The 11318-nt window shown below is 42.3% G+C and overlaps 1 protein-coding gene across 1 annotated transcript; it reads right to left on the bottom strand.

Annotated features, from left to right (window-relative positions):
• Window positions 1-5632: 5632 nt before the first annotated feature.
• On the bottom strand, window positions 5633-9808 carry LOC110532538 (transmembrane protein 198). Its single transcript, XM_021616523.2, has 5 exons — window positions 9622-9808; window positions 8030-8504; window positions 6520-7095; window positions 6235-6374; window positions 5633-6034 (listed from the first exon to the last, which is right to left on the bottom strand). Exons 2-5 carry the CDS (start codon window positions 8217-8219, stop codon window positions 5876-5878), a joined length of 1065 nt encoding a protein of 354 aa, XP_021472198.2. The 5' UTR covers window positions 8220-8504; window positions 9622-9808; the 3' UTR covers window positions 5633-5875.
• Window positions 9809-11318: the final 1510 nt, after the last annotated feature.

Below are 11318 nucleotides of genomic sequence, written 5' to 3'. Positions count from 1 at the left end.
ATGTTTTAGCTTTACAACTATTTTTGACTGCTATATTTAACTAATGCCCATTTCCACAGGTTCTACTTGGTGTAAGATAATGCTGACCTACTGCATCTATAGCTACACCCCAGATATGGGTCTGGCAAAAACATGTGCGGCCCTGCGGTCTGTGTTTAGGTACTGAAGTAAGATGTCACCCCTGAATTTCTGGGAGGTGTTGTTTCTGTGAAGAGCAGACATCAAAGTCGTGTTTCATAACAATGATCTTGTCCAGTGCCATTCGACAGACCAGGTGAGAGTCAGTGCGCCATAGGCGTACAACTGTCACTGCAGTTTGGATGTGTGAAAGAAGGCTTTTCAGATCTCAACTGAAATGGCATGACATGAGTCTGATGTAGACGATCTGCTGTATATGCATCTGAATGTGATATCATCTGTATTTTCACCTGTCTGTAACAATCCTCTGTCATTAAGGGGAGTCAGGCATTGTCGCAATTGTAAATGAGAACTTGTTCTCAACTTGCCTACCTGGTTAAATAAAGGTGAAATAAAAAATTGTGCATTTTGATAAAGACAAGTAGTGGACAGAGGGGAAGTCTTCTGGCCATGAATTGAGGATTGTAGCAGCCCATGAGATTGGTCACGTCCTTGGCTTGGGTCACTCTCACAAGGCTCTAATGCGCCCCGTTTACCCTGGATACCATGCCAACTTCAAACTAAATCCTGATGTCATCTCTGGAATCCAAGCTCTCTGTGTTTAGGGCTGGATGATTATTTATTATGTTAATACAGATTGTGATCAATATCTGATAAAACATCAAATAATTCTGTAGTAAGACTTTGATTTCCTGTGGATGTTGTATGTACAGTTGAAGTCGGAAGTTTACATGCATCTTAGCCAAATACATTTAAACTCAGTTTTTCACAATTCCTGACATTTAATCCTAGTAAAAATTACCTGTTTTAGGTCATTTAGGATCACCACTTTATTTTAAGAATGTGAAATGTCAGTATAATAGTAGAGAGAATGATTTATTTCAGCTTTTATTTCTTTCATCACATTCCCAGTGGGTCAGAAGTTTACATACACTCAATTAGCATTTTGTAGCATTGCCTTTAAATTGTTTAACTTGGGTCAAATGTTTTGGGTAGCCTTCCACAAGCTTCCCACAATAAGTTGGGTGAATTTTGGCAATTCCTCCTGACAGAGCTGGTGTAACTGAGTCAGGTTTGTAGGCCTCCTTGCTCGCACACTATTTTTCAGTTCTGCCCACAAATTTTCTATAGGGGGGACATCAGGGCTTTGTGACGGCCACTCCAATACCTTGACTTTGTTGTCCTTAAGCCATTTTGCCACAACTTTGGAAGTATGCTTGGGGTCATGACCCATTTGCAACCAAGCTTTCACTTCCTGACTGATGTCTTGAGATGTTGCTTCAATATATCCACACCATTTTCCATCCTCAAGATGCCATCTATTTTGAGAAGTGCACCAGTCCCTCCTGCAGCAAAGCACCCCCATAAAATGATGCTGCCACCCCGGTGCTTCACGGTTGGGATGGTGTTTTTCGGATTGCAAGCCTCACCCTTGTTCCTCCAAACATAACAATGGTCATTATGGCCAAACAGTTCTATGTTTGTTTCATCAGACCAGAGGACATTTCTCCAAAAAGTACGATCTTTGTCCCCATGTGCAGTTGCAAACCGTAGTCTGGCTTTTTTATGGCGGATTTGGAGCAGTGGCTTCTTCCTTGCTGAGAGGCCTTTCAGGATATGTCGATATAGGACTCGGTTTACTGTGGATATAGATACTTTTGTACCTGTTTCCTCCAGCATCTTCACAAGTTCCTTTTCTGTTGTTCTGGGATTGATTTGAACTTTTTGCACCAAAGTACGTCCATCTCTAGGAGACAGAATGCGTCTCCTTCCTGAGCGGTATGATGGCTGTGTGGTCCCATGGTATTTATACATGTCTACTATTGTTTGTACTATTGTGGTGCCTTCAGACATTTGGAAATTGCTCCCAAGGATGAACTAGACTTGTGGAGGTCTACAATTTTCTTCTGAGGTCTTTTCTGCTGATTTATTTTGATTTTCCCATGATGTCAAGTAAAGAGGCACTGAGTTTGAAGGTCGTCCTTGAAATACATCCACAGGTACACCTCCAATTGACTCAAATGATTAGCCTATCAGAAGCTTCTAAAGCCATGACATAATTTTCTGGAATTTTCCAAGCTGTTTAAAGGCCCAGTCAACTTAGTGTATGTAATCTTCTGACCCACTGAAATTGTGATACAGTGAGATAATATGTCTGTAAACAATCTTTGGAAAAATGACTTGTGTCATGCACAAAGTAGATGTCCTAAACGACTAGCCAAAACTATAGTTTGTTAACAAGAAATATGTGGAGTGGTTTAAAAACAAGTGTTAGTATAGATGATAAAGACCCGTTCAAGACGTTATGTGTTTGAAACCTTTGCCTCTTCTGTTCTCCTTTAGGGAAGCCAGCCAATCGTCCCACAGTATACAGAAAGCCAAATCATCCAATCCTAGAGGCAGGTCCACCACATTCTTACAAAGGTACCATGGATGCAATTATGTTAGGTAGGTACCGTAAAGATTTTATCCCCATGTCTGTCATACAAAACACAATGTCAACTATATGTGAAACTGCAAAATAGCACAGCGCTTTCCTTTGGATATACAGTATTTACAAGTGGTTGTTTGTCTGATATTTATCCAACACCCAGGTCCTTTTTGCAAGACACACATCTTCAGCGGTTAGTATGTGTGGACAGTGTCTGACACTACTGGCTACAACACACCCATCCTGATCTCTGTGCTGTGGAAGGATCTACCAGGGAGCCTCAATGCAGCTGTTTACTCTTAAAGGACCAATAAGTCCCACTTCCTAAAAAGTTTACCTTTTTGCCCTGACTCACACTATTCCTAGCCTGGTCCCAAATCAGTTTGTGCTGTCTTGCCAACTTCGTTGTCATTACCAACATTGTTCTACCTATACATAAGAGTCGTCAGTCAATTCAGCCTTGTACTTTAACTGGAATAACAAAGTGATATTATTCAAGGTAAGGTGCAAATAAACAAACAATGTTTTGGGGATAATATGTGAACATGTAATATACCCTCTAGTCTAAACCATTTCAGAATGAGTGGAATGTAGCGACCAGATAATAGTTACCTTTCATTCTATTCCTTAGTGTTCTCAATATTGGCAGTTGCTGAAGCTGGGGCAATGGACTCCAGCATGCATCCAAAACCCATCTCTTCTCTGGGGCATCCTTCAACCTGAGAATGCTGCCTTCACATGGACAAACAGCCATCTATAAGTTTTCGAAGGTAACTAGTACTGGCGCAGCAACAATAACCAAGTTATGGATAAGGGCTACTCTCTCAGAGAGAGAGTGTTTTATTTGTACAGTAAGACCTCAACCTCCAGAACCAGACACTATAGCCTAGCCAGTATATCACCTAACCCTATGAGGTGAAATATAGTCACATTTAAGGATGTGTATTTATTTTGACAACAGAAGAGTGACAAATGTTTTATATACTATCTCTTGTGCAAGGAATGTACAATGTACATAATGTATCCCCCACATTGTATTTCACCCTCTTGTACACTGTGCATAAAACTGTTGGATTCTGGGTAAACTTTGAACATTGCTATACCAGATACATGATAGATCAGAAGTATGGTTTCTGAGGGATGGTAGAGAATGGTTTTTACATCAAAGTTAATGGTTATCTGTAGGAGTTAGATGGCTTTGGGAATGTTTAGGGGAGACAGGTGGAGACCTTAGAACCTAACAATTAACAATGTCACTGAGGGCAAAAAAAGAAACACTCACTGTCAACTGCGTTTTTTTTCAGCAAACTTAACGTGTAAATATTTGTATGAACATAAGATTCAACAATTGAGACATAAACTGAACAAGTTCCACAGACATGTGACAAATAGAAATGGAGTAATGTGTCCCAGAACAAAGGGGGGTTCAAAATCAAAAGTAACAGTCAGTATCTGGTGTGGCCACTAGCTGCATTAAGTACAGCAGTGCACCTCCTCCTCATGGACTGCACCAGATTTGCCAGTTATTGCTGTGAAATGTTAACCCACTCTTCCACCAAGGCACCTGCAAGTTCCCAGACATTTCTGGGGGGAATGGCCCTAGCCCTCACCCTCTGATCCAACAGGTCCCAGACGTGCTCAATGGGATTGAGATCCGGGCTCTTCGCTGGCCATGGCGAAACACTGACATTCCTGTCTTGCAGGAAATCACGCACAGAACGAGCAGTATGGCTGTTGGCATTGTCATGCTGGAGTGTCATGTCAGGATGAGCCTGCAGGAAGGGTACCACATGAGGGAGGAGCATGTCTTCCCTTTAACGCACAGTGCTGAGATTGCCTGCAATGACAGCAAGTTCAGTCCGATGATGCTGTGACACACTTCCCCAGATCATGACGGACCCTCCACCTCCAAATCGATCCCGCTCCAGAGTACAGGCCTCGATGTAATGCTCATTCCTTCGATGATAAACGCGAATCCGACCATCACCCCTGATGAGACAAAACCGTGACTCGTCAGTGTTGAGCACTTTTTGCCAGTCCTGCCTGGTCCTGTGACGGTGGGTTTGTGCCCATAGGCAATGTTGTTGCTGGTGATGTCTGGTGAGGACCTGCTTTACAACAGGCCTACAAGCCCTCAGTCCAGCCTCTCTCAGCCTATTACGGACAGTCTGAGCACTGATGGAGGGATTGTGCGTTCCTGGTGTAACTCGGGCAGTTGTTCTTGCTCTCCTGTACCTGTCCCGCAGGTGTGATGTTCGGATGTACCAATCCTGTGCAGGTGTTGTTACACGTGTTCTGCAACTGCGAGGACGATCAGCTGTCCGTCCTGTCTCCCTGTAGCGTTGTCTTAGGCGTCTCACAGTACGGACATTGCAATTTATTGCCCTGGCCACATTTGCCGTCCTCATGCCTCCTTGCAGCATGCCTAAGGCATGTTCACGCAGATGAGCAGGGACCCGGAGCATATTTCTTTTGATGTTTTTCGAAGTCAATAGAAATACCTCATTAGTGTCCTAAGTTTTCATAACTGTGACCTAACCCTTGCCCACCGTCTCTGTATGCTGTTAGTGTCTTAACGACCGTTCCACAGGTGTATGTTCATTAATTATTTATGGTTCATTGAACAAGCATGGGAAACAGTGTTTAAACCCTTTACAATGACGATCTGTGAAGTTATTTGGATTTTTACAAATTATCTTTGAAAGACTGATAAAGGGACGTTTCTTTTTTTTGCTGAGTTTATAGCGTTTACGTTATGTTATTGTTAGGCATCAGGGATCCTCTGGGAGGAGAAGAGACACAGAAGAACAGATATCACTAAGGTTCTGTCTAGCAACAGAGATGCGTTGGCTGTTCAGTTGTGGAGGAGACTCAGCCTAGGAGACAGGGTTAAATGTTAGTACTTGTGTGAAATGTTTTTTTTGCCTGAATTACAGCTGTAATGACCCTTTGGGAAGAATTAAACTTGGTTAAGCTTCTCTAGTGTCCGTGAGTTATTTACTCAAAATTGGAACCTAACAACTGTAACAATGGATATCTTCACAAAAATGTATATTAGCAAACTGACCAAAATAAAGCAATTTTATTTATTTGAGGAATGATCGATGGTTATATTACGATTGACTGTCAGATACCTTTAGAAAGACAGAATAATAAACAAAACAACAAGGTGAATTAGTTGGCTGAATCTCTTGTCTCAAGAATCAGTCTGTTTTTCTTTTTACAACAGTGTATGAATTGTCTGCTGGAGAGAGGTGTTGGGCGTCTTAGTGGAACTGGGAGGTGATGCCTACTATTTGGTGTCCCTCAGACCCTGTAGACTAGGGAGGAGGCATTCAGGGGAACCATGAAGCCTGTCTCAAAGTCGAAGTCTATCATGGTGTGGTTGACTGTGCTGTTGCTGATGATGCTGCTGCTAGAGGAGCCTGTACCCATCTGGCGGTCACGAAGGCTCTGGATGTAACTCTGTAAGGTAAAGTGGTAAAGAAAAAACATTATTGTTGCATTGATCCTCTGTCTAGGATGATTAAAAAAATGCAATATTTTAAAACATGACATGCAACAAATTGTCTATTAGATATGTGCATAACGTTTTTCAAAAAAGTGTCTGAATCAAGCTCATTCATGCCCGTTAGGACATGCCCATTAGGAGTGAAGTAACTCACTGGGGCCAGGACGTCTCCAGCATAACGCTTTAGAATTGGAGGCTTGCGATGGCGGTAAGTGCCCAGCTGGGGTCGTCTCTGGGCATCTCTCTGTCTGATTCGCATCAGTTGGACCTGTCTTTGTCGTCCACTGACAGGTACTGGAGGGCATTCAGAGTAAAATAGCATTAGACAGAAAAACCGAATTATGTTGTAACCGGTCAGTTTAACCTAAGTATCGAATGAAGTAGTAATGACATCGAGGAAGTAAGCGTTCCATATTTTTTATGAAACTGTGCCACTCACCTTCTGTGTGTGACAGTCCTTTGGCAGTGAGCATCCATTGCACCATTACCCCCATCAGACTAAATAGAGGAAACACGCCTGTTATAACCCAGCTGTACCAGCAGAGGGGCCGAGGGGGAACCTGAGACAGGATGTCGTACGCATGGCCAGCCAGCAGAGACGTCTCTACAAAGTAGTCCACGCATGCCATCACCACAGCGGCTCCGACTGCAGCCGTGGCGAGCACAGTGAATAGTTTCTGCCACTGCAGTGTGAGAGTGGCACAAAAGGTGCTCATGGCTAGGAGTGCACCGAGAGGCGCCCATAGTGGGGTAAGGCTGTAAAACTGTCTGACAACCAGTAGGTTGGCAAGGGTAAGCAGAAACCCCAGCTCTAGGCCAGTAATGATGAGCCCCACAGTCTGTACCAGCATAGTTACCAGGGCACAGAGTACAGACACTCCCAGGAGGATACCTGCTTTGGTCTCCATAGTCAACTGGGTATCCAGCACAGGCTCCTTAAGGTACAACAGGCAGACTAGCGCAGATCCAAACATGAAGCCTGACAGGAACATGACCATCTTAAAGCAGCGGTATCCTAAAGAAAGAGAGACAAGTGGAGGGATGTTAAGTAACAAGATGGAGAAGGAAACAAAATGTACTAAAGTGAACTAGGTTTATTAATTATTTTTATTTTACCCCATTTCGTGGTATCCAATTGTTTTAGTAGCTACTATCTTGTCTCATCACTACAACTCCCGTACGGGCTCGGGAGAGATGAAGGTTGAAAGTCATGCGTCCTCTGATACACAACCCAACCAAGCCGCACTGCTTCTTAACACAGCGAGCATCCAACCAGGAAGCCAGCCGCACCAATGTGTCGGAGGAAACACTGTGCACCTGGCAACCTTGGTTAGCGCGCACTGCGCCCGGCCCGCCACAGGAGTCGCTGGTGCGCGATGAGACAAGGTAAAGTGAACTAGGTTTGACTGAGTAGGGATTGTTTTTTATTAAAAATAGATGTCAGAGTTTGGTGTACTGTACAGTTTACAGAATATTAGAGAGAAAGTTTACATCACATGATGCGTAGTCTGCTTAAGAAAAACTAAGCGTTTTTTATATCAGACATCAACAATTAATGGATTTGGCCAGGCCAGAAAGCTGCCTGCATCATCCCAGGTGGCTGTTTTCTGACTCTCTCTCAGAGGAATGCAACAGAACCAGGTGACCCATCTACCTCTCTCCTAGCCTGGAGCTTATCCATTATAACCCTGGCTAGTCTAGGTCAAATACCTGGCCCTCCTGTTTTTACTATAAGGCTTAGAGTGAGCTGAGGAAATCACTTCAGCTAGTATGATGAGGTTAAATGTCAGCTGGGAATTAAATGTTGATGTATCTAGTGGAGCATTCAAGTGTTTTGTGGAAATACTGTAATTGAATTGCAGATATGCCTATCATGTCTTTAATGTGTAAGTCTTGAGAGTACACATGTGGAGGTTCCAACCGTCCTCTATTACAGGTCAGGAACTTACCAAAAAAGCAGTAGATTAGGCCTAACAAAAGGCATACTGAGCAGACGATGGATGGGATGAGGTCATACTTCCTTGTGAACCCCAACTCACATGCATCCACTTCAGCCAAGCCAGAGAGGATATATTGATCAACTTCAGCCTGGCTCAGCACTGCCCCATCAGTGACCAAGAGTGAGCTGGGGTCTGCCATCTTGGAGCAGCCGTTCAACAGGTCTGGATAATTACTGTGCTTTTATTTAGCAATTAAGGCCATCCGTGTAACCGTGTTGTTTTCCTGGTTTAATCTCATTTGGGAGCATACGTCAACAGTCAACACTAAGCCAGTATATTGTCAGTATTCCATTGGGACAGGACTTTGCTTCATTAATTCAATGAAAGAATGTGACGAATACTTCATGTTGTTAGAATGTAAGTGCTGAGGAAACAGGAAGCTCCTGTGAGATGTGTTTGAATCAGACCATTTCCTGCCCTGCACCTGCAACAAGAGGAGAGGAGAATCAAATACAGCCAGAGAAAATTATATGACATCTGTAATAGGCAGACTATAAATGATCAAACTGGACTCTTCATATCTAGACTTCACATTTACATCTAAGGTAGATAATAGATTGCATGAATACGATGTATTTCAAGAAAAATCCCTCTGTACTCCACAACCCTATCCCCAGGAACCAGAAAAGGAAACTGAGATTTTATCTGGGTCACACACTTTTTTTTCTTGACCCTTTGTTAAAATAGAGGATGCAGATGAGGAAACGAGGGGTGGCTTGATGCCGACTGAGTCATTGGGCCTCTTTGTTTTGAACATATGGTAAAGTTCTCCAGTCACAGAACAATGCTAAGAAAACAAACACCCCAACAGTAGGACATACCGTTCCAAAACCCCAAAAAGGCATTGTATATTTTTTAATACACAATGTCGCTTGCAGGTGGGCTCAAAAGCTGGAAAAAATATTGAAAACTATGTAACACAATTAAACAAAACCAAAAATCTGGACAAAAAAACAATACCTTCAGCATTCAAACTATTACTTTCAATGTGCACATGTACCTTGTTGATCGCATACTTACCTCTGCACACAAGGATAAATTGGGTTGCGTTAATCAACAGAGTATACTCTATGTTATAAGCTTTTAGGCAGATCCCCAGATAATTGAATTAGAGGCCTATTAGGGGAGTCTAGTGAGGCTCATGTCCTTCTGTCCTGACATCTGCTTGTAAGTCACACAGAAAACACTATCACTTTCTATGGCACCAATCAAGTGATTTCCACTATTAGAATATAATCAAGATGTCAGGATGATAAACTTAGCATTTTTGATAATTAAAACTGGACACAGCCATTTTCCAAAAAGAGACTCCCTATATATTTATATAGTCAGACGCATGACATCATTGTCAGTTTATTACTAAATAGTCATATACAACAGGCATTACATGAGTTATATAGCAACTTCCACTTTGATAATTAATAGGTGGGATCACGTATTTTGATCAGGCATATGCCTACCAGAGAGTATTTGTGATCATGAGTTTACAAATACTGTTTGCATGAATTGTTTTAAGAGTGAATTGTTTTAAGTAGTCTTACCGGACATGAGGCTTATCCTTGTCAGAATTACAATCTGTGATGAGAAGAAATAAGACCGCTACTGATGGTATTCTAGGTGGAGGAGTTATATCTGTTCCCTCTGTCTTTGCTGTGTTGAGGACATCCTACTCATGCGTGCGTTCCTCTCATCTGTGGACACTGGACGGCTGACAGCATCAGTGCAAGAAGTGACCATCTGTCGCAAGCTTGTGCAGATCAGAGGTGAGGGAATACTGTTGTTGTCCACATGATGTCTCTCTAGTCATACAGATTTGCAACAGAGGAAAATGTAACATTGGTTGAACCCATTGCCAGACATGTTTCCTCATGCGTCAGGCATGATGTAAGTTAACATGTCAGGGATGGAATATGGAAGTTTACGTTCTAGGAAAAGTGAGTGGTCCAGAAAGGAGGTGAGATTCTGGATATGATGAGTCAACAGCTCATCCATTAAATACACATTAAATAAACTCATGTAGTCTCATATCTCAGTGAATATTAAATATAAAAAAATATATATGTCAAAAATCGGACAAAGGAGCCTTGGGATTTATATTGTAGGTTCAAGATTTTTTTACGGAATATGCATATACAGTCACATCCGAAATGATTGTCAACCTTGAAAAAGATTAACATAAAAGACTGTATAGAATAAATAATACAAATACGGAGCTAGGTTGTATGCTCAAATAATTACAATATTTTATAGGAATGAACATGCTCAGAGAAAAATATTTTGTTTAAAAATGTTTATATATTGGCACCCCTTTTTTTAGTACTTAGTGCACCCTCCCATTTCGAGGATAACGGCACTTAGCCTTTTTTTCTATAATGTTTAATGAGTTTGAAGAACACATTAGGAAGGATCTCAGACCATTCCTCCATACAGAATCTTTTCAGATCCTTGATATCCTTCAGTCTGTGCTGATGGACTGCCCTCTTCAATTCAAACCACAGGTTTTAAATGGGGTTCAAGTCCGGAGACTGAATGTTGATTTTGTGGTTAATTAACCATTTCTTTGTGGATTTTGGTGTTTTCTTGGGGTCATTGTCTTGCTGGAAGATCCACTTGCAGCCAAGTTTCAACCTCCTGGCAGAGGCAACCAGGTTTTAGGCTAAATTGTCCTGCATGATACTTGGTCGAGTTCATGATGCTGTTGACCTTAACAAGGGCCCCAGGACCAGTGGAAACAAAACAGCTTCATAACATCGAAGATCCGCCTCCATATTTTGCAGTAAGTATGATGTTCTTTTCTGCATATGCATCCTTCTTTCAAGGCCAAACCCATCACCCGTGTCCGTGGCCAAAGAGCTCTATTTTTGTCTCATCTAACCATAGCATCTGGTTCCAATCCAAGAGCCAATGCCGTTTAGCAAACTCCAGGCGTTTACTTTTGTTGGTTGCTCTCAATAAAGCTTTTTTATGGCAACTCTTCCAAATAGCCCATTGGTTTGGTGGCGTCTAATTGTAGATTTGGAGACTTGGTGACCCCAAGATGCGACAAAGTTTTGTAATTCTCCATCTGTGGCCCTTGGAATTTTCTTTGCCCCCTGAACCACTTTCCTCACTGTGCATGGGGACAAGACACACTTGGGCCCTCTACCAGGCAAGTTTACCACTGTTCCAGTGTACCCATTGCCTGATTTATGAAAGTCAACAATGATTTGCCTCTTTTCATTGGTGAACTCTTTGCCTT

The sequence above is a fragment of the Oncorhynchus mykiss genome, chromosome 9, assembly GCF_013265735.2.
Source record: "Oncorhynchus mykiss isolate Arlee chromosome 9, USDA_OmykA_1.1, whole genome shotgun sequence".
Taxonomy (NCBI): Eukaryota; Metazoa; Chordata; class Actinopteri; order Salmoniformes; family Salmonidae; genus Oncorhynchus; species Oncorhynchus mykiss.
The sequence above is the reverse complement of the archived record's forward strand: the minus strand, read 5'-3'. Positions and strand labels throughout refer to the sequence as shown.

What these genes read in the sequence shown, in the direction of transcription:
- LOC110532538 (XM_021616523.2), bottom strand. Translation starts at nt 8,219, where the DNA reads ATGGCAGACCCCAGCTCACTCTTGGTCACTGATGGGGCAGTGCTGAGC. An exon ending in AGGACTGTCACACACAGAAG is followed by an intron (nt 6,375 to 6,519) that starts GTGAGTGGCACA and finishes AATGCCCTCCAG; the next exon opens with TACCTGTCAGTGGACGACAA. An exon ending in CTGGAGACGTCCTGGCCCCA is followed by an intron (nt 6,035 to 6,234) that starts GTGAGTTACTTC and finishes TTTACCTTACAG; the next exon opens with AGTTACATCCAGAGCCTTCG.